This window comes from Cricetulus griseus, chromosome 6, assembly GCF_003668045.3.
Source record: "Cricetulus griseus strain 17A/GY chromosome 6, alternate assembly CriGri-PICRH-1.0, whole genome shotgun sequence".
Lineage (NCBI taxonomy): Eukaryota > Metazoa > Chordata > Mammalia > Rodentia > Cricetidae > Cricetulus > Cricetulus griseus.
This window is the reverse complement of record NC_048599.1, coordinates 112272765-112295983: the sequence shown is the minus strand read 5'-3', so window position 1 is coordinate 112295983 and position 23219 is coordinate 112272765. Positions and strand designations below refer to the sequence as shown.

At 37.1% G+C, this 23219-nt stretch overlaps 1 protein-coding gene across 2 annotated transcripts in view; it reads right to left on the bottom strand.

Annotated features, from left to right (window-relative positions):
- Ifih1 (interferon induced with helicase C domain 1) overlaps positions 1–23219 on the bottom strand; it is a 53421-nt gene that overhangs the window by 16628 nt on the left and 13574 nt on the right. For both annotated transcript variants that reach the window (XM_027420316.2, XM_027420315.1), the window contains exons 4-7: positions 12620–12724; positions 6732–6952; positions 1505–1715; positions 28–245 (exon numbers count right to left, since the gene is read on the bottom strand). In XM_027420316.2, coding sequence (XP_027276117.1) covers positions 28–245; positions 1505–1715; positions 6732–6952; positions 12620–12724 — 755 coding nt within the window. The remainder of the gene's footprint in view (positions 1–27; positions 246–1504; positions 1716–6731; positions 6953–12619; positions 12725–23219) is intronic.

Sequence of the window (23219 nt, the reverse complement as noted above, 5' to 3'; positions counted from 1 at the left end):
TGGTCATTCACTAACTCAATGACTTACATTTAAAATATGTTTTTCAGCCTCAGCTTGCTTTTTGGCTCCTCCAACACCAGGTGAAGCTGTCAGTCCTAGAATCTGTGGCAGGTGAACTACTGGTTTGTTTTGTTTCTTGAGCTTATTGTTCTTCAATTTCTGCTTCAAATACCGCCTCATGATATTGTTGTAGACTGCCTCCTTATTGGTGTGATGACATTCATCAATGATAATGAGGGAAAAATCTTAACAGAAAAGGTAGAAGGTCTGATTACCCAAAATGGCATGGTACAATAAGACAAGCACCTTGGTGCTATAAAGGAATGCACTACCATTGTGTGTCTTTCATTGGGTAGAGTATTGGTACAGCCCTACCTCAATCTGCTGTCATGACTTTACCCATTTATTACCATACATGAAAACATGTTTATGTATGGTAATCATGGCTCTGTTCCTATTAGCTGTTATCCCTGTCTCAAGATAAGATTCAGAAAGTGTTAGTGAAATTCACATCTTTCTTCCAAATAAACAAACAACAAAAACAAAAATCTCCCCAGGGATCCACTTTTGTTCTTGAATAAAATTTTAATTTTAGGCTGACAAATTCTATTTTTGTTATACTGAGTGAAAAGTATACTATTTAAAGAGGGATGGTTTTGTGTTGTTTAAACTTTGCATTTAATTATTGTGATTTTCTTCTACTTTTCTCTGTCTTTCTCCTAATCATTTAACCCTCCCAAATAATGTAAGCAGGATTGTAGTTTTATTCTACAGTAAATAAGATAGTTGTAGCCGGGTGGTGGTACATCCCTGTAATCCCAGCACTCCAGAGGTAGATCTCTGTGAGTTCAAGGCCACCCTGGTCTACAGAGCTATACAGAGAAACCCTGTCTCAAAAAGCCAAAAACAAAACAAAACAAAAACAAAACAAGATAGTTGTAGTAGGATCTATCATCAAATTTAAAAATTATATACATAATATTTTATATATGATATATATTATAATGTAATTATTCTCTCTGAGAGACACAAGCAGAATGACAGCACAAAGGAAGAACTATTAACCTCTCAAAGAAGGATTTAGAAAAATTCTGGTACACTGTGGGTCAATCAAAAATTAAGTTGAAAGTGTTTGTGTGTGTGTGTGTGTGTGTGTGTGTGTGCGTGTGTGTGTGTGTGTGTGTGTGTGTGTGTGTGTGTGTGTGAGAGAGAGAGAGAGAGAGAGAGAGAGAGAGGGGTAATGGAAGAACATAGTGAGTGCTTGATGTTTGATTTAGTAATGATATACTTATGCAAAAGCAAGCCTTCGAGTCAAACATTTTTTTGTTTTTGTTCATATTTTTCAGGAGGTACAGCACTTTGATGATCCTTATGAAATAAAAAATAACTTAGATAAGCTAAGGTTAATTTTCATCATGTAAAAAATGACTGAAGGAACATCCCCTGTTACTGTCTTTAATGTTTCTATGAGTCCTTTTTTCTAAAAGTGATCACTCCGACCAACCTGACAGCTGCACACCATCATCTTCTCCACTCTCCAGATTTAGGAGGGAATTCTCCAGGATCTGAGCTGTGCTGATGATAACGTCATAAGACTTGACAACTTCTGGAAACGATATTTTCAGCTGGGTGTCACCACTTAATCCAATAATGCGATACCATTTCTTCAAAAATGGGTTGAACTCTTTGCGGAAAAGTTGCTCAGCTAACATCACCTTTAAAGATGAGAACATACAGATATCTTAAAAATTCAGATGAAACAGAGAGGAAACCAAAGTGAAAAAAAAAAAAAACAGAGGAATATCAGCCAAAGGACTGTGTGTGGACTCATAAGAGAAATATTTGTATTGAATCAGTTAATTTGAAATTACCATCTATATATCATTCAATCTATTCATCTGACATTAAATACCTATTGTGTTTACATTAGATGTAGACACTGCATCTAGAACACAAAGGTATTTAAGATAAGGCTGATGACTGAGCAACTCAGTCTAGCTGAGCACAGACCCTAGAGATCATTCGTTCTTAGTGCCTGGGATGCTGCTAGAGGCTACTTGATTGTAAGAGTGGAAAGAGCAGAGAACCTGGACAGTAGCATCATACATTTGTTAGGACAACGTATGGGATGGGAGAGAATGAACTACAAGAATGGCTTTGGTATCTGCATAAAAACAAAGTAGCAAGAAAGGGTGAAAGAGGTAGAAAGTTTGCTTTCTTTCTAGCCAACTGTGCATGTTGCAATATCTGGTGACAGTGGCCATTGAGACCCCAGTGACACCTCCGAATTTCAAGTCACTCAGAATACCTCCCGGACCAAGGGAGAGATGAGCTAGTCTGTCTTATTTTTAAATTTTGTTTTCTTTTCTTTGAAAGGGTGCTATCACTTAGTCCTGGCTGGCCTTGTATTCCCTATGTAGCTTAGGATGACCTTGAACTCCTGATCCCTCTGTCTCTACCTCTTCAGTGCTGGAATTATGAGCATGCACCACCAAGCATGAGTTGTGCTGTGTGACCCCCAGTCTTCCTGTATGCTGGCAATTATTCGAACATCTGACTATATGGCTAGTCCCAGGCAGGCTAGGTTCCTGTTGTAGAATATTTATGTAAAGATGTGTTATATTTGTTTATGCTGTGGAATACTACTTTAACTGTGAAAAGGTGTGTTACATTTGTTTATGATGCATTTCTTTAATTATGAAAAGATGTGTTGATATTTTACCTTGCCTGCCCAAGGTACTGGATTGATCTGATAAAAAACTGAGCAGCTAGTAGCTAGGCAGGAAAGGGATAGCTGGGACTGGTGGGCAGAGAGAATAAGTAGGAAGAGAAATCTAGGCTCAAGAGAGGAGAAGAAGAGAACAAGGGCAAAAGAGAGGGAGACAGCCAGTGCCAGCAAGCCAGGTGCCAGCCAGTCAAACATGGAAGAAGCAGGAAAAGTAGGACATACAGAAAGAAAAGGTAAAAAGTCCTGAGGCAAAACATGAACAAAGAGAAAGAAACATGTTAAGCCATAGAGGATAAGCTAAGGCTGAGCATTCATAACTAAGAAAAAGTCTCTATGTCATGATTTGGGAGCTGATTGGTGGCCCAAAAGAAAGAGCCTGCTACAGGTTCCCTTCTAGGAGGATGCAAAAATGGAAATCCAGGAGTATATAGTAATAGCAAATAGAAATTTGGCAGAAGAACGTCATGGCCAGACTTCAGCACATGCAGATTCTATTTCTCATAATTACCGTATTACCTGATAATTCAGTCACCGTTGGATAATCCCGAAACTCACTCTGGGTGGCATTGACTTCCTACTGAAGGACATAGAGAAAGCCAGATGCAAGTCTGACATGGCTAATTGGGAGGTGTGTGGTCCTCTTGGAGCCTTTTCCTGAGATGTGACACAGTGCGTGCCAAGACTAATCAAGCCCAACTGCTACCCACTTCTGCTGAATCATATGGGGCTGCATTACAGTATCTCAAGGAACCTGGGATTTATCCCTCGTGATGTTGAAGCCCTAGATAGGAAATGGAAAGTCTGGGAGCACAGGTGGTGTTTGCATTTCTCTCTGCACTTGAAGGCTATAACTTTGGAAAGGATGGAGACGAAAGGAAATGGTATTAGAGACCAGGATTTCTGTATTTTAGACTAAAAGTTACAATATCTTGCTATTAATAGGGCTAGGCTAAACATGAATATGCTGTCTTCCTAAGTCAGAGACTTCCTGACAAAAATAAAGCTGAAGCTACTTTAATTAAATTTAAAATTTATGGCAATCAACTATGATGTAAATAGAGAGCTAGTGGGAAGACTTGGTAATCTTGAGGAAAAGAAGAATGGGAAAGAAAGCATTGAGTGATGCTTTCAATGCTCATTGCATGGAGAAATGCCATTTGAAAGATTCAGATTTCACATGTGCAACTCAAAAGCTTTGATGTTTAACAGGAAGTGTTCGGTTACTCTATGAAATACCCACAAACAGCTATCAGTATTGGAATATCTTTGTTTAGTCTTCTAGCTTTTGAAAATAGTCATGAAGTACTTGGACCTGAAGTACCTAGCTCACAGCCTATGTTAAGTCCTTGGGCCTGAAGTACCTAGCTCACAACCTATGCTAAAGCTGATGCAGGATCCATCCACACAAGCCATATAGAACAAATAAAATTTGCTTTGATTCTGAAAAGAATCCAAATGGATATAAATAATGACAATTATAAACATTAAATGTTTCCATTTATATGCATGTATAAGAAGTACCTACAATTTATGGGTTGAAAGATTCCCAGTTAGAATAAATCATCAAGCAGGCATGGTAGACTATTACAAAATTAGATCAAGGGCTGGAGAAGTAACTCAGCAGTTAAAAACACTTGCTACTCTTTCAGAGGACCCAGATTGAATTCCCAGCACCCAGCTCATAACTCTTTGTAACTCCAGCTTCAGAGGATCCAACACCCTTTAATGGCCTCTATAGATACCAGGCATGCATGCACAGACATGTAGGCAAACACTCATACACATAAAAGAAAAAACAGATCTAAAACTATCAAATCTCATGAATAAGAAAAACACCAAGTGCTTACACTGAAGCTTGAAAAATAGTTGCAGAAAAATAAATTCAAAAAGGTTTTAGCTTAGTATGTATTCAAATGAAAAGGAGCCAACGACTGTAAGCTGATAGCAAGATGTAGCCAATGTCAAAGTCTATGATGTACAAATATACTCAGCCCTGGGCTAGATATCTACCTCATCTCTCCTTCACATCCCTAAGACTGCATCTACAGCATGTTTTCCAACTCTAAATACTGTGCTTGAGAGAACTCCAAATCTTGAGGGGCCTGGGAATCATGTTGTGTGAATACAGACAGGATGCTGCCTTTTCTTTGCCAAGGGCTGTTGCAAAGCGGGAGAATTAGGTTTATGCCCCAGAATGACCAAGGATAGAATGACTGTGTGTTCCATAGAGCACATATATTTGGGCAAATGCATGAATGGATTTCTTTAGGTGGCAAGTGTGGAAAGAATGTCTGTGGTTATTTTGAAAGATGGGTGGTATCCTTGGTACCAGGCATTAGCCAGCAGAAGTGACGAATCTTTCTGCAAAGGAAGAAAGTTACATCACAAAGTTCCTCTCAGCTCTAATTGTCTATGGTCCTATGACCAGATAATGAAAATTAGGGAAGGAAATGAATGAAAAATAATAACTGGGCTTGAAAGGTTCATGGTTTGGATGAGGTGACAAAATAACAGAGACCGAAAAACAGGGAAAGAACCTTTGAAAGGGGAGAGTATGAGGCTCAGATTCAGAAAATGGAAGAACTGCCCCAAAGAAACAAGGCATAGGTTTAAGTGTCTTTAAGTCCCTGTATTCACTTAACAGCATTATTTTTTTTTCCTATGGACCCCTATAGGACTCAATCCTGTCCCATATGTAAAGTATTTGATTTCAGTAAGTTCCATGAAAGAAGTATATGAAAATTTAATGAGCCATTATTAAACTCTTTTTAATATGTGAGCACATGTGTGTGCTCATAAACACACATACACACATACACACAGAATCAAATTTTAACTTCAGAACTTGGAACCTAATTTGACTTTATAGACTAGGCAACTGAAAATCTAGAGAAGGTTCTAATTTGTCTAATATCAAAATGCTGATAGGTAGAAACCAGATTTAAACTTCCTATACTCAAAAAGGGAACAAATGAAAGGTTTTGGGCAAATACATATTAATGTGTCATCAGCAGCAGGAAAAGAAAATTTAAAAAAATTGTCTTCTTATAGCATGTATAAAGCTGTAAAGGTATCACGTACCTTTGTTTTGTTTTGGGGGTACTGGATTTCAAACCCAGAGCTCTTCCATTGAGTCACATTCCTATTTTGAGGAGAGCACTTTGGACTCAGAAGTTGCATACAAGTTGATCACAAGCATCGTGATGGAAAAATAAATCACTAAAGCTTGGATTCTGCCTGTACTTTTTAGTATGCCAAGCAGCTTTCAAGCAAAAATTTTAGAAATAGTCTAACCCTTAAAAATACAAAGTTTTAAAAGTCTATTGATGTATTTTCTGTTAATGAATATACAAAAGTAAGAAAAAAGCTATTGTTGTTTTGAAAAGCACACTAAATTTTATTTTATAGAATAGGAAAAAATAATATTCCTAATCTACAAATGTACACATTCTCATCTATTTAAATAAATTTTGTTTATAATGTTAATGTGAAAATGGGTTTTGGGCCTTCAGAAGATACACATTGTCAAAGAAAAGTTCACTACCATTTAATGTAGCATATATTTGCATAAATTCTTTAACCATCATTCACTTACTTAATTTGAAATAGACAAAATATTCACTTAATTTTCTCTTTGGCTTTCAGTCACATTCTGTATGTTCTGGATAAAGGGGATGTTTGGTTATCGGTTAGTGGCTACAGGAACTTTAAAGGAAGGCACTGGATCCTAGATTCCAAGGATATTTTCAGGTCACACATGCTCACATACATGGCCTTACACTGTGTGTTAGAAAATTTAATTTTTATATACAAGTTAGAACAATTTGATTTAATATTGTAGTTTAAATTTTAGGTATATAACTTGAAGGGGAAAATTAAAATAAATGGTTTCTTAGACATTACAACTAATTAAATGAAATCTGTGTGATTTGTTGCTACAAATGTTATCGTCTGAAAGGTTCAGAATGATGAAAAATAAGAATATTGACGCAAACTCGAGTACCTTATTGACAAGGACCATAACCTTCCCGGGCTCAGAAGCCTGCTTCTTCTTGTCTAAGTGATCTTTGGTGATGTAAACAGCCACTCTGGTCTTCCCACTCCCCGTGGGAAGGCAGATGATAATATTCTTCCCTTCCAAAGCTGGTTGGGCCACTTCCATTTGGTAAGGTCTGAGCTGCAGTTCTGGGTCGGGGGATGCTCTTTGTGTCCCTGTACTTTCATCTGAAGAAAATAAACACAGAAAAGCAACATCAGAGAAAGGGCAATAAAGAAACTTAAGCTCAGAAGCTGGAAAGTGCACACAGGCTTCTGGTGGTTTGAGTTCTTTTCCTCTGTGATCCAAGCCAACCAATTTTCTATTTTCTGTACCAGAGAGTGTCAGCTTTGTCTTTGGGACATGATCTAGATTTCCTACTAGGCAGTAAATTAACAGCATGGGGTCCTTGGAGGAGAGGATATGGGAGACCAAAGGGAGGGCTCATTTCCCTTGCCTCTTAGAAAGGCTATGGTATAGGCTTGTCAGTTTCCATTGCTACCTTACCAGATTTCTCAGTTCTTCAGGTCCCCCTGGTTTCTCTTAGCCCTTCCACCTGTAAACCAAGAGGAGCTAGAAAGGCAGGAGTGAGTAGCTCTCACGTTCATTTTTTTTTTATTAAAAAGAAAGAAAAATAACAGCTGGAACTACTTAATTTGCTAAATATCACCTGGCAACTAAATGCCACAAAGTATGTACCTGCTGTCATCTACTGATATCTGTGGGGCTTTAGGAGGGCAAGGCCAGCATATAAACTGGAACACTATTTGTGCAGAGTGTGTATATATATCTTCTTACAAATGGTCTCTCTTTACAAACCTGATATAGTGTAAATGCTTTATAAAATGCTATTTTATTGCTGAAGAAGTTATGATGAAATATTTCTGTGTGTTCAATACAAATTTTAAAATATAATTTGGATACACAATTGACAGAATCTGTATATGTGTCACTAGTGGACATGGAGGGCTGCTTCTGTGTGTGAGAGAGAGACAGAGAAAGACACAAAGAGAGACAGAGACAGAGTGAGACAGACACAGAGAGCAAGTACACACAGAGAGGGGGTCGGAGAGGGAGAGAGAGAGAGAGAGAGAGAGAGAGAGAGAGAGAGAGAGAGAGAGGGAGATCTTTGGCATTCAAAGCAACTAGGTTGTACAGCATATTTAGGAAACAGTAGGACAACATTTTCTATACTGGCTTTTAACTGATAATTTTTCCATTAAAGATAAAACATAATTGCGTAGCTTTAAACTAAATTGTCATGAATTTTATCATGTAGTTTTAAACTGTCATTTTATGACTCCCTGATATGAAAGTCCCCATGCATTTGTTCTCCTGACACCCAAAGCAAAATATACTACAAGAATTTCCATAACACACATTTTTAAATAAAAAGTACTGACAAAATAAATGCTAACTAATAGTGATTTTATAAATGCTAGGATAATCTTATTATAACATATCTTGGTTTAAATGTATTTTGTTCAGAGGTGACCATGTTTTCCCATCTTATTAGCCATGAGGAAAGGCTCTAAAAATGCATTGCTTACAGCATGGAATGTATTAAAACAAATATTTTCCCAACTTAAACGTCTACCTGTGCTTTAAAGCATCAGAAAAGATGAAATGACCGCTTATCAGTATTTCACCACAAATGAAATGCACGCTCACTCCCTCAACAATGATCACACTAAAGCTAAGCTAACATAGTCCCATTAACTTTCAAAAACTTGCTGACAGCTCTATTTCCACAAACCGTTGATCTTCTTTGAGTGGATTTTAACTTGCTGAGAGAGAACTAGCTGAACAGGTAGGAAAATTCACACCAAATACCACTTAGTAAGAACCATCTACAGAGCAAGCAGGACGTTTACTTTCTACGTATGACTAACCACAGATGTAATGCATTTAAGCTGTGGTTGACTCATCTGCTGAGTCATTTAATAGGTTTTTTATGAAAAACATCTCACAGATCATCAGTGTTTTGAGTTTACTTCCCATTATATTTCTATAAGGTTCAGGTTTATTTAACAATATAATGATAATATTTTGTTTCCAACAAGTGGTTCCTATAAGTAATGAAAATCTTCATGTTTTCTTCTCTAATAAATGCATTTATTACCCAACTTTTCCCCAAAGAGCTAGAATATTTATAATGAAAGACATAATTTAAACAGTACCTAAATCGAGATGCAAAATTTTATATCAATAAATTCTCTGTTAATTTTGCTCTATCAAAATTTTGGTATAGATTTAAAAACAATACAATGTTGCATCCCTTATAGCAATTGTATATACTTGTTAGTAATCATTTCCCCTTTCATTGTTAGGTTTTCCAGTATATCCTTTGGTAACAAGACTTAAAAGGAGAGAAACATAGAATTTTCTAGCTCTCTTTTGTAGAAACCCAAAACCCAGGTAAAATAGATGACCTCTCAGTGTCGCTTATGTGTGTGTTAGAGTTGAAAATGAAGTGTCCCTACAGTCTCCTGTGGTTCCTCTGCAGCAGGTACCTCTGAGGGTTGGGTCTAACTAGAAGAAGTGAGTAACTGGCCCGAGGCAAGGGGAGTCTTTGAGAGTTATATCCTGGACAACCTTGCTTTCCATTAGGCTGCCAGAGAAACAAACAAGACAATCCACTCTCCAGCTTCTACAACCAGGAGCCACACTCTCCACATGTACCATCATGGATTATATCCTCTGAACCACAGACTAGAGTAATTCTTTCTTCCCCTAAGTTGTTTCTTGTCAAGCAAGTAAGGTTAAGTGATGAGAAAAGTAACTGATATAACATACTGGGATTTTATTCCATCATTATAACTCAGAAAGGGCTATCATTTTAAAGATTTAATTCCAGAGCCAAAGTTGAGATTTCACTGCTACTGAACAAGTCACATGCCACTAATTCATTCTGTAGGCACCTATTGCATTCTACATCCTTCCAAAGTACTTTTGCTTCTCAAAGGACCCAGTATAGGGAACTACACTGCTCACACCTAATATATCAGGCTAGATAAATAGATAATATTATTTTTTTGAGTCAGGACTAGGAGGTCTAGTGGGCAGCCCAGAGATTTAAAACAGAAAATCGGAGTGGATTCAAGAAAAAATATAGAATTGGACTCAATGCTAGAACAGCATCCAAAGAAAAATGCTGGGTTAGTGCTAAATATTCTGCCTGATTCTTGCCTTATCACATCTTCTGAAACAGGGATGGAAAAATTTATCCAAATAAGCAATGAAAACAGTTTCATCTTCTCCGTCACCAGAAGGAGAAACCTGTGCTAGAATCAATGAGCCACGAGCTAGTATCAAGTAAAAATGAAATGTTTGGTTTTGCTCTGTTTATTTATTCTTGGCTCACTCTGATGTAATCAATATAACCCAATTATAAATTGATAGAACCCAAATTATAATCCATTAAACCCAATTATATAATCCATGTAATCCAAATTATAATCAATTAAGCCCAATAATGAAAGTGGTATTAAAACCACTGACAAGCTTTGAAGTATGCTGCACATTCCCTTTTTAAAAATAAAAGCCAGTTGAAGATCTTTAAATTATACTGCAACATGTAAATGGTCAAAAAGGAAATGAAATAGGGTTTAAATAATACTATTCTATTGGAACTACAGCATGTGGCAAACTTCATTCTCACATGGGTTTTGACAGCTGAGTTATTCTTGGAGAGAAAAGGTCTGCCACTGCGTGTGTCTGAAATCGACAAAGCATCCTTTTACCTATAGTGTGTAACCACGGGGAAAACACACTCCTATTGGACAAATATTAATAGACATCTTCTCAAAATAGCAGGAGGCACATTCTCCATATCAGGTCAATAAGGATTGACAAAAAGTACCACTGCTTTGAGAAGCAAAATATCTTTCTAAAAATGGGGGAGGAGAAATCTTGTCACTTAATTAGACTACTTAAACTTGAAAAGTGCCAGCAATCACATTCTGCTATAGTATGATATTTCTCTGAAGATCACAATACAATTGCCTTGGTCCTTGTTATGTTACTTTGGAAGGGGGATTAAGGATGTGTGGATTAAGGTGCCTTATGCTGTTAGCCTAGAAGGTAAAATCAATTTCAGCTATTACAGTATTAAATAATTCAGTATGCATTTAAGCTTTCACCAGTTTACTAAAAGCTTGTATTAAAAGACTTCTATATAGTTAAAAAATGCATTCGGGGGTCAAATTATTTCATAAATGTTATCATTTCAGGATTTTACTGCCCACTATACAAAATCATTCTTTGCTCTTAAACACTCATCCATCTAGACCCTGAAGGGCATCCCTGGAAAATGTGCTTGCCTTTAAAAATGTTATTTGCTTTTAAAAATGTATTTGCTTTTTAAATGTAGGTTGTGCTCAGATTTATCACTTCTTTCATGCCACACTGAAGACGAAAATTAGCAAATACATTTGCTAACAACTCTAAGTAGGCAAAATGCCCTGCAAATAGAGGATGTGTTTTAGATATTTATTGAATGAATGAATATTGTTGAAAAGCCCTTCCTTAGACAAATACAAATTAGGATAGGGCAAAGCAGCTTGAAACAACCCATATGGATCGTAACTATCAGCTAGAGTATATTTAGAGTTCTAGCATTAGTGACATACAGTAGAAGTGGTAAGCATTCAATTTAACTCTTTCAGAACAAAGACAGAAAGTCAAATTTGATCCTCATGGAGAACTTAACAATGATCGCACTGAACAGAAAATGAACTGACCTTTTTTAATGACAAAGTCATGACTGACATTTAGTGAGCTGGCTTTCCTCACACTAACTTATAAAAGATGCAATAGTGAAACTGGGAGGGCAAAAAGAAAAAAAAAAAGATAGGTAGAAGCATGGTGTAATTCCACTTCAAAAGCTTTTAAGGCAGATAACCATGTTTATGCAAAATCCTTTTCCCATTAGTGATCTATATTTTTACAAATCTGTCCATTCAGAACAATATGAACCACCCAGTACTTTCTAAGTAGAAACAACCCCATCACAAAGAAGAACCTAACTTATTTAATGTGTCAGTTTTCATTTGGTTCCCCAGCTGGCTCATTGCCAAGTAGTTTTATTTATTAATTCTTGCAACTCATTTTTTCAAACTTTTAGACAAACACAGAAAGATGAGTAATAGACATCAATAACTCGTCGGCCACAGTTGAAAGATGCTAACTCTCTAGCTCTCTGTAATCACACATTCAATAGACAGAATGGGATAATTTGGATCGATAAAACTGACAAGTTAGGAAGTCTAATAAGAGGAAGTATTGATAAGGGGGGCCATTGGAAGCAGGCATTCTCACTTCCTGCAGGTGTGAGAGGCAGCCAATATGGAGAGCCGTATAGGAGATACCTAGTCAAGTTTTCATTTAGTGATCGAAACATTATCTATTCTCTATGTGTCTCTAGACTCTCATTTTAAGAGGCACCCTATTTATTATCTGTAATCACATTGCATTTATTGGAAGTATTAATTTTCTGAGTACATTTTAAAATAACAAATAATCTGGGAAGGGGTAAATATACCAAACCGCACCAAGAGTTTAAGCACAGTCAAATGAACTGAAACAGATCTCATAGAAAACATGATTCTATGAAATGTGGCCTATTCCTGACCAAAAAGACATACACTAGATCAAAACTAGAGTTTTCTCATAAGACTTGAGCAAGTTATACTGTTAAAGAAAGTAAATGGCAAAGTTCCAACATGACTTGCTGTTAAAAAAAATTGCTTTAATTGCATAAATCCATTAGGGAGGCTATGAGCAGCCCCCATGCATTCCACTATATGGTGTCTTATTTCACACTTTTTCAGGTTTACACAACAGTTAGGCAGTACCTGAATCACTTCCCATGATGCCTGAATCACTGCCCATGTTGCTGTTATGTCCAAGACTTTCGTCTAAGCAGCTGACACTCCCTGCTGCCAAACTTGTGTCTGACTCTGCAAAGGAAAACATTTTAAAATATTTAAAAAATATTTCTGAGAATAAACGTATTTTAACTGCACACCTCTTCAGCACACAGTACATACAGTTCAATGCAAGTGGGGAAGGCACACCCAAGCAAGGATGAATAAAAGGTAAGAGTTTCTTACGGGCTATCCTGAAAACATTCCACTATGGATGAGCAGCTGCCGGGAATGACTCAAACCCACATTACCTACCTACAGTAACACCCAGCAGGAAAGAAAATGTGAATTCCTGCACATTTGTGTTTGAATTCCATATCTCACCTATACACATACATTTTGTCTCCTGGAAGGAATTTCTAAGCTCAATAGTGGCTTTTAAACACAAATTACTGTAGAAGCCACTGGGCTGTTTGTGTATAATGACAGTGGAATGAGCAAAAGATAAAATTTAATGAAATGTACAGACCTAATGACCAGTTATGAAATTAACATTTCAGAGATAAATAAACATGAGTTTAAAAACCTCTAAAAGAATCTTCTCCAAGAGGATATAACTGACGTTTGGCATCACATTTGCTAGAGTCTGGAAATGTTTCTCTTTACTATAATTATATGAAGCCGCCATCAACCGAGAGTGTGAATGACAAGTGTATGCCCTTCACTGAATCCCAGTGTTGCTTTTGGAAGTCAGGGTCATTCCTTTTTCACAACCTTTTTTCTTATCATTTATCTCCAGAGATGTATGCAATCTCATTGTCAAGGATCAGAACTAACATTAAATGTCAGGGCACAGGAGTTCCTGAAGGTGACTTGGAATCAGAAAGATCTGTGAAACTTTCTGTTTAGGTTGGTCTGACTCTAGGTTCCTTTTATGTCAAAAGGCTGTAGTATCATTTACCTTTTTTGATTTGATAACTACTGGGCAATACTAGGCACAATAACTTGATGGCAGAAGAGCTGAATTGAAATGAAAATCAAACAACTGGTATATTACCGGGGCTGGCATTCCATTTCATAATGTTCCCATAATTAATTCTGTCTCATTATATTTATAGTTTGTTAGGCAATTTTCATTTCTTCTTAAAGCTTTCGAAACAATAATAAACCATATTAAGTTACCTGTCAGTTACTGAAAATTACTCAGTGCCATATTTTTTAGTGCTGAAATAGAAATAGAGGAAAACAATCACATTGTATGTTATCAGTACAACTTGAAAAGGAGAAGATGTCCAGTTTCAAGTTATCAGTATGTTCTTTATTTTAAGTGGCTCACCATTCTGAGCCAGATGAATGTAGCTTAATTATGAAGATCACTCCTTCCTGGTTAGTGAGTTTGAAAAATGTTTCAGTTCTGCATGTAACCACTGCTAGCTACAATGAAGACATCTCTATCACCTTACAAGTCCCCTATAGCTTCTTTGTTGTCAGTGCCTTCCTGCTGCCCCCTGGCAATTACTGATCTGGTTTCTGGTTTCACTGCTTTACCCTTTCCAGAATGCCATGTAAGTGGATTCATGGAGCATGCAACCCTCCTTTGACTTAGAGTACCATATCTGAGAGTCATCCATGCTTCGTGTGTATCAGTGACTTCCTGCGTTTTGCTGTGGACTCCTGTCCCTATGGAATATGTTCTCCACACGTAAGTCATCTCCTACAATTTAAGTAAGTCCATTTAGGTTGGACGATATCATGGAACTTCAGTCACATGCAATCTATCAAACATGTTAGACACCGCCCTTAAAAATCAAAAGCTGAGAAAAAAAAAGTTGTACAAAAACTCTCCACGGACATACATACTGTTTAAGTATATTAGCACAACATAAATACACTAATGTGAAAATACTGTGCTTATCAGTTGTCATAGATTAGCTCTGGAACTCGAATTTGAGGAGTCCCTCATGATCACACGGGAAAACCTGGATATCTCACAGAGAGATTTTAAATATGGCACTTTGCAATTCCCAGAGGTATGTCTTGTTAGAGACTCAGAGGCGAGTGTGGGATAGAACTGTCAAGTCGGAGAGCGTTTCGGGCAGATGTACTGATGAAAAGAGAATATGATTTGTAAGGAAAAGGCAAGGTGTAAAATGAGATAGGAAAATGTCATTGCGAAGATAATTCCAGTTCTAGACAGATAGGCCAAGATTTCTGTGGCAAAAAAGTAAATTTCGACATACTCTCCACTTGTTATTTTAAATGTAGAATTCAGAGCTGAAGAGTATACTAAAGTAGCTGGGAAGATGCCAGTAAATACAATCTAGAAATTGAATATTGTTACCAACAAATTTTCCAGTGAGTATAATGGAAGTGGAAATAATATTTGATTTTTCCACTTCATTTTCTCATCATTAGCAATTAAACCATAATCTTAAACTGACTGTTAGTATATGTAAAGTCAAGATGTCCCCCAGCTTTGTTCTAGCATACATAAGTTTGGGGTGGAGGATTTATACAGTGTGCACAAAAAATTTACTGATAATAATGTTGCTACTATATATACAGTGTAATTAATTTCATTATTTGGGTTATGTAGATTTCATAACCAAATGTGCATTGTGTCAGAACACTAAGCTCAGAGCTTTCCCAGATACAATGCAAATTAGGATATATCATCTTCTGCAGTAGCTACACCCATTAACAGCTCAATTGTATAGGTGAGAAACCAATATTCAGAGAGGTTAAATGATTTATCTATGTCACCCAGAATCGCAGTGCTTTTTACCAACATCAAGCATGGATCATGATTTGTGTGAAGCTTTCAAAGCTCTGCATCCTTGGTGCTAAATGAAATGAAATTCACTTTAAAAAAATCATTCTCCTTGTAATGTCATGTTTTCCATAAAAATTAAAACATCTTATCTTCCAAGAAACAAGTTAGAGAAATGCCTGAATTTTGCTAATATCTCTGACTCATGGATGGACACAAACTTTCTACTCAACTCATCTACACTTATTTTGCACACAGATTAAGAAGGGACACTTCTGACTTCACAGCACAGAATCAGCTACAGTGACTCTGTTAGAGATCTCTGCACAATAAGAAGGAGGGCACAGAGCCGGATTGCTTTGCCATTTGAAGCGGATCTTTAAAGGACAAATCTTCACCTCCTCACAAAGGGAATGTAGTTTCCTAAGCAAATATTTTTTGCACTTTTATTTGTTCTTTCATAGAAACAGAAGTATTAAAGAAAATAAACTTAATAATAAAGAAAATAGCATATCTTCAATAACAACAAAACTGCCTTCCCTGCATGTTTTCTGTCTGAATTAAAAAAGAAAAAGAAAATCTCTCTTAACACACACACACACACACACACACACACACACCCCACCTCCAGAAAAGCAATGTCAAGAAATGTGTTGTGTTGCAAAGGAAAACACAAAACAAAACTATGTTTTGAGTTTGTACCAAACACTGAATTGTTACAATTGATTTACTCACCATTCTCCTGTTTTGGTTTGCTACTTTTCAAGACATGACAGTCTGGTAGGTCCTAATATCCTAAGTCATGTGTGATATACAAAACAGAGGGCTGGGGGAGGCAGAGCTTTGCCATGAAGAGAACATGTGCTTTGGAGCCCAGCAAGTTTCCCCAATCTGAATTCAGACACTACTCCCAGGTGGCTTGCTCTTATTTGAAAATATAGATAGTTGCATCTATAGTTTTAAAGTTTATTGTAAGAAGGATACTTTTAAATCAGGGAAGAGAGTTTCGAAGAGAAATAAATACAAATTCGTGTAGAGCTGTATTGGATATTGGAGTGACAGTGTATAATGTGTTTAATTAACTTTTACATATATTATTTTATTTCCTAAGGGAATTACCAAAGTGAGTTATGAGATAAATTTGAAAATGGCAGTCACTTCTATTAATATAATCATCTATATCAAACTCATTGGAACCAAAGAAAATTATAATTCTTCAATTAAGAGGTAGAATGGATTTTTAAAATAAAAATTTAAAGAGTAATAACTTCACAAATAAGATAAAAAAAAAACCAGCTTTGCTTACAATGACAGTAAATTTCTAAAAGGCTGTAAACCGTGGGGGGTGGATTTCTTGACTTTGGAAACACATTTTGAATATTTTGGTAATACTCAAAAATATTAACTGGAATCTAAGAAATTTCTTATTTAGTGTATTATATACCTTAAATGCTTTAAAAATATTTTTAAAATCGTTTAGAGACCAGAAAATTCACAATAAAATATTGAAAGCAAAAACAGGGAAGGGGGTTGGTGAGTTCAGATTCATTTTCATGTAACGTCTGCCCTCTGCTGAAATTTACTGGTATAGCAAGCAATGAACAATACTGGGTTTTCTTCAAGGATCTGGGGCTTCCTTAGGTAAAACACAACTTTGCTTCCTTCTTTTCCCCCAAGTAGACTTTCTCCTAGCCTAGAAACTTTCACTCTACGGGCTCTTATCTTTTCACCCTTGCTGCAGCCTATCATCGCTTCTGCTTGATGAAAAGTGGGTTTGCATTTCAGCAGGAAACAATGGCAGTGAAAAGGACCTCCTTGTACCTTGGTGAGAACAGTACTCCCTAGTTAGTCTTTTCTTCCGGGAGCTGGTGAGGACAGGGTCTACACCTTACTGAACCTTGCCTTCCAAGGTAGTCTTACTTATGGCCTTGCTGTGTACTTGAACATCATACATACCTTCATTCCAGATTCATAGTCCTCTTGTCAAAGACTATCTGGAAAGTTCAAAGCATGTCCTCATATTGGCATTCACACAAGGCTGCACGGACCTCTTAACTGTGCTCACTTTCATGCCATTAATAATATCTATTTTATTTTCCTTAGAAATAACAATCTTTTCTTTGAGAGGAAATAGATTACTTTTATTTTCGGCTCTATGTATATGGATCTACACACACGCTCACATTTTGGTCTGTCATAGTTCGCTCTGTGTGCCAGGGAACATGTGTTCCCGCAGAATGGAGAGAAGCCACCTCCACCCACCTTGCATATTCTCTCCTGGATCCAAGCTTCTAGGAAATGAGTTCCCCAAAGAGAAAAAAATCTCTCTTAGAACCACAGGCCCACATGGCCATCCGTGGAGCTCCTCTGCTCCTAGTTATAGAATATTTTTTGTGCTGAAATACTTCAGCTAGAATTAAATTTGAATCGTGTGTAATGATGTTGGCTTAAACTGTATTATCACTGCCGGCTACCCTTTGCTCAGGGGTCCGCACACAGAGAGAAGGTTATGAAAATACACGGTTGTAAACTGCGCAGTGGTGTACACCTTTAATCCCAACACTCTGGAAGCAGAGGCAGGCGGATCTCTGAGTTCGAGGTCAGCCTGGTCTACAGCGCAAGTTCCAGGACATCCAGGGCTGTTACACAGAGAAACCCTGTCTGGAAAAACCAAAATAAATAAATAAATAATAATAACAACAATAATAAGTACAGGATTGTGAGGGTGACTTATACCCAGCGGAAGGGCTTGTTCCTTTACTGTCAATACATATTGAAGGCAGAATGGTCTAGAGTGGAGTCCATCACAATGATTGAGATTGTGATGACCACACCAGAAATCTTGACATTAGCTAGCGTAGTGCAAGATAGAAAGAAGGGCATGAATTAGAAATCTTTTTAATTCATTGACACCTGTGGGAAAGGCTGAAGGAGCTAAGCAGCCCAAACCAGAAAAAAGGAAATACAAATGAAAATGGACTTAAGGCCACACAGGTAATGCTCACCAAGCCGTTCTTGCGGGGGATTAAAGTGATTGCCAACTTCCGTGCCTAAGTCTTCTCCTCGTGGGCAATGCCAAGCTGTCAGTATAACGCCCCCGAGTAATTCCTTACAACCACTCTTGGAAAAGGTCATGCATGCGTTGTGGTGATATTTTATAAATATCCAGACAAGGAATTGTTAACTTTAAGGGAGCTTTTGCTGTGGGAGAACCAACTGCAGAAATACCTTAAAGAAACACGTCAGCTCTCCTCAGTCTTCAAGGTCTAAACTCCTGTTGCTTCCCCTCCTCAAACCCCTTATCACATGTTCTGACACACTTTGAGATATCTGGTAACTGCTTTTACTGGTGATACTCACTCAGCCTGCAATGTTATCAGTCGTCTCTGTCCACATGTCTTCTGTTGAGCCCTTTAAGAGCTAGATCCTGTGGCTTTTCTCTCTTTTGTATCAATTTTCTATGGATTACTGCTTCTTTAGGAGCATTTAACTTATACCTTCTTATCTAGATCATATAATTTTAAAATAAAACACAACAGCTTGGTGCTTGGCTCCTCACCAATGTGACCTCACAAAGTCACTGCCTTCTTCCTGTCATTCTGGCTTTTAGTCCTTGTTCACATCTCGGAATAGAGAAAGCAAGATCTACTAATCAATTTAAAATGTGAAGTCATCACTTTGTTACAACTCTGCTAAAATGTTGAATTTGTAGTTATAAACTGGCATGGGAATAAACCCAGTCCATGTTAGCTACAGACTAGAAATGCACTACACACTTTTTTCTCCATTTTTTAAATTTAAATTAGAAACAAGATACACACTTTCTTTCTGATAAAATACCCATGGCCTTGTCCTTGACATGTGAGTGACTGACTGAGAGCCCTTTTAGGACACACAACATGCTGAGTTTGTAAAGAATGCAAGAGCTGTCGTAAGCACCAATATCAACAATCATTTTTCTTCATATTACTATCTACCCTTAAATGACCTCAGTAATATTGCAAGTTCTTATTAGTCAATGATAACTAAATTTAGGAAAATATTAAGGATGGCTCACTTCACTTGAGCCAATTCTGAAACAGTAATGATCTTCCTTTAGTTTCAAATGCTGTGGCATTTATTTCTAGAGATCCTAAAACTCACTAGATTTTCCACAGGATAGTGATATGGAACATTATTTGGATCCTTAAGTGCAAGGATAAATTTTGTGACACCTTCACAGAAATAAGTATAGATCAAACCTAAGATTGGACTTTTGTCTATAAAAAGGAAAAACAAAACAACAACACAACAACACAGCACTGGGACAGATTGGACCAGGGAGAAAGATGCTGTTTTATAAAGGTCAACTTTTAAACCCCTCCTACAGAACATGATCTATGCAAAATATATCCACAATATATTCCAAAGCATAATGTCACCGGATAAACCTAAGGAGTTGAACATATGGGGGAATGAAAAAGAAGGTATTACAGTCTGAAAACAAGCAGGTTGGTGAGCTCATTAGCTGGGGTGGAATTTTAAAATCTTCACGTGAACGAATATATAAATCAAAATATATACATGCGTTCTGGGTCATGCGCACTGTGTATTCACACATGGCACACTAGTTACATTATAATTTTCCACACTGGAACAGAGAAATCCTGTCTCTTTATAAATGTCAAAGCGCCCTCTGCTGACCATCCTGGGGTAGTTACATTTCTAGAGCCCAAACAAGGCTTTGTAATGGATCCCTAAGAGAAACTTCGGACTTGTTCAGTGCTACATAAAAGTGTTTCCTCCAAACTCAATAGCATTTTCTTAGTTTGAAATCTCATTTGCTATACTTTCATTTTACAATAGTACTTTACTTCCTAAAATACGATAATAAAAATGGATGTAAAAAGTAACTACTCACTTGTCTTGACAAAGCAATACAGACATTTACAAATGACTCCTTTCTGTAAGTGTACAGAATTAAAACCACGGGGTGGTTTAAGTCCCTTTGGAATCTTCCACGTTCTGTGATAGTTTCTTGCTCTATAATGGCCGGTGGCTTCAGAAAGCAGAAGTGCCATTCTCATTATTACAACTGTACTGACAGTTCTAAAATACAGTGCCATTGTTGTTAGAAGCTATTGTGCTAATTTTGGAAAGATGGAGCATTATTTATAAAAATAACCTGTGTATTTTAATTAATAACTGCAGAGAGGGGGAGACAATCTCTCTTAAACATGTTTCTATATTTGTGAGAATTTCAGACATGTATACAATACGATTACTCCACATTTCTTCCTCCTGCTTCCACTAAATCTCCATATCCCCAGAATGTGCCTTCTCCCTTACTTCTCCTTACTTTATGCGAGGTGTGTGTGTGTGTGTGTGTGTGTGTGTGTGTGTGTGTGTGCGTGTCTGTGCATGTGTGTATGTGTGCGTGTGATTCCATTCAGTGCTCTCCATTTTTAACTGGAAGCATGCTATTCTGAATAGTCAATGAGTAGAACACTAGAAACACCAACCCCTAAATGTGTTGAGAGGTTGAAAATACTTTCTAGAACTTTCCATTACAGAATTCTAGTCTTTCATCCTTTGGAGGAAATATAAATGCCATTAGAATTGGTTTAGTGTGAGACACTATGCTTATTGCTGATTGCTGAGGAATAAAAGCAACTCCTGAAGAATCTTCATGTAAAAGCTACTCAGGTAATAGACTCAAATGCAAAAAACTATCATCAACTAAAAAATGAAAACTGGTTTAAAAAGAGAATAAGAAATATTCTGATTTAAAATTATCTTTTATATATGCACATAAAAATTCACATTTAAAGATAATGTGCAGCTTAAGAAACATTTTTTCCATGTTACTTTAGCAACTACTGGAAATATTAACCCATAATATTAGAACACAAACACACAACATCTTTATCAATAAGCTGCACATACCATTATGCAAGTATGTATCAAAAACTATGGCACACTTTTGCAAATACTTTAATTTTTAATTCTAAGAATGAGTAGATAGGTAAAATCCTCTATTAAATTTAGCAAATACTATGACCAAAATAACACCATGGGTGGGATACAGAGGTAAGTGGCAGAGCATTTGCCCAGCACAAGCGAGGCCATAAATCCAATCACTTGCAACACAAAATAAAAATCAAACAACACAAAAGTCAATTCTCTGGGCTAATGACACTTTACAAGTTGTTTTTGTTTGTCTATTGGTAAGTCTTGGTTCATAAGAACAAGAAAATAAGCAAAAACCAAGAATAACTTAAGCCATTTATCAGCTTCGGTGTCTAAAGCAAAGCTCTGGAGGGAAGTCATCATGGCTTCATAAAGAAGCCAACTCTTGCCTTGCAAGAGCCCTGAAGGATAGGATGAGTCTATTCACAGATGCAGGAAGGCACCATAATACCCTTCAGGGAAGAAAACCATGGATGTAGTTTTAGATGCTCATGCGGCCCTCACTGTGTGCATAAGATTGAGTAGGAGTTCCAGTGCATATAGGAAGTCTGTGAGTTTTTCTTAAATAAAGGAAGGCAAGAGAGGCAGAGAGGTAAGGCAGAGAGGTTTTTTTTTTTTTTTTTTGATAAAAAAGTAAAAGCAAAAACAAACTAACAAGATAAACAACCCCTAGTCTTTCCAGCCACTAAGGCCATCATTATGACCTCCATTTTCTCACAGGGTCCATGCCAAACTTAAGAAAATTAATACTTATATTAAACAATAACAGAATTTAAAGTTCTGACCGTTATGTTGCCTATGTTGCCTACTTTGGAAATCAGGCTAGATAACCACTAGTGAATGGGATGCCCCTGGATGCTATTTGAGATGCAGACTCTTGTCTCCCTGTCTCTCAGCCTTAGCTCAGAAGTCAGCTCTTTCCAGTGTGGACTTATAAGGCTACTAGTGACACCCAATGATGCCAGGGCGCATACAAGGACTGTTTGGTAACTCATAGAATCCCCACATCTGGATTTGGCTTTCCTGTAGAATCAAGGCCGTCACTTAATGGAGAAGGCAAAGCCTGTAGTATTCAAGTCTAAATGCTTTACTAGTCTATGCCTTAAAACCTCCCTGTTGCATGTGTGGCTGGAATCCCATGCAGTAGGGGCCTGTGAGATTGTGACAACAGAGGAATCTCAAGCTCAACTCTGCATTTCAACAAGACCCCTCCACCAGTGGTTCATTTGACTGTGGAAACCTCAGAAGCATTGCATCACAAAAAAACAAGACTCCACTCAGAGAGGCAGAGGCAGGTGGATCTCTATGAGTTTGAGACCAGCCTGGTCTCAAGAGCTAGTTCCAGGACAGCCTCCAAAGCCACAGAGAAACTCTGTGTTGAAAAACAAAACAAAACAAAACAAAACAAAACAAAACAAAACAAAACACCAAGACCCGTTATTATGACAAAGAAAGATGAGTATGCAAGTTCTTTTCCATACATGAAAATTGAATAAGAAAACAAGCACCCCGAGTAAAGGAATTTCTAAAGAAGGGGAAGGGAGAATACACAGTTTGCACATACATAGAAATTTCACAAAGAATCCCATTAATGTGTGTTAATAATTATATGTTTAAAAACAAATACTACAAACAGGATAAAAAAGCACACAAGCCATAAAAATTACATTATTGGTGGGACTTATATATTATATATTTGAATAGTTCATATGAACCAGAAGAAAAATACAAATGCCTCAATATGGAAGGTGACATGTACTCAAAGACGAGGGATTTGCAAAAAGACAACAATGATAATAGTACAAGTCAGAAAAATTCAAATCCATATTCAAGTATCAAAATATCAAATTATATTGTAGATGAATTGGC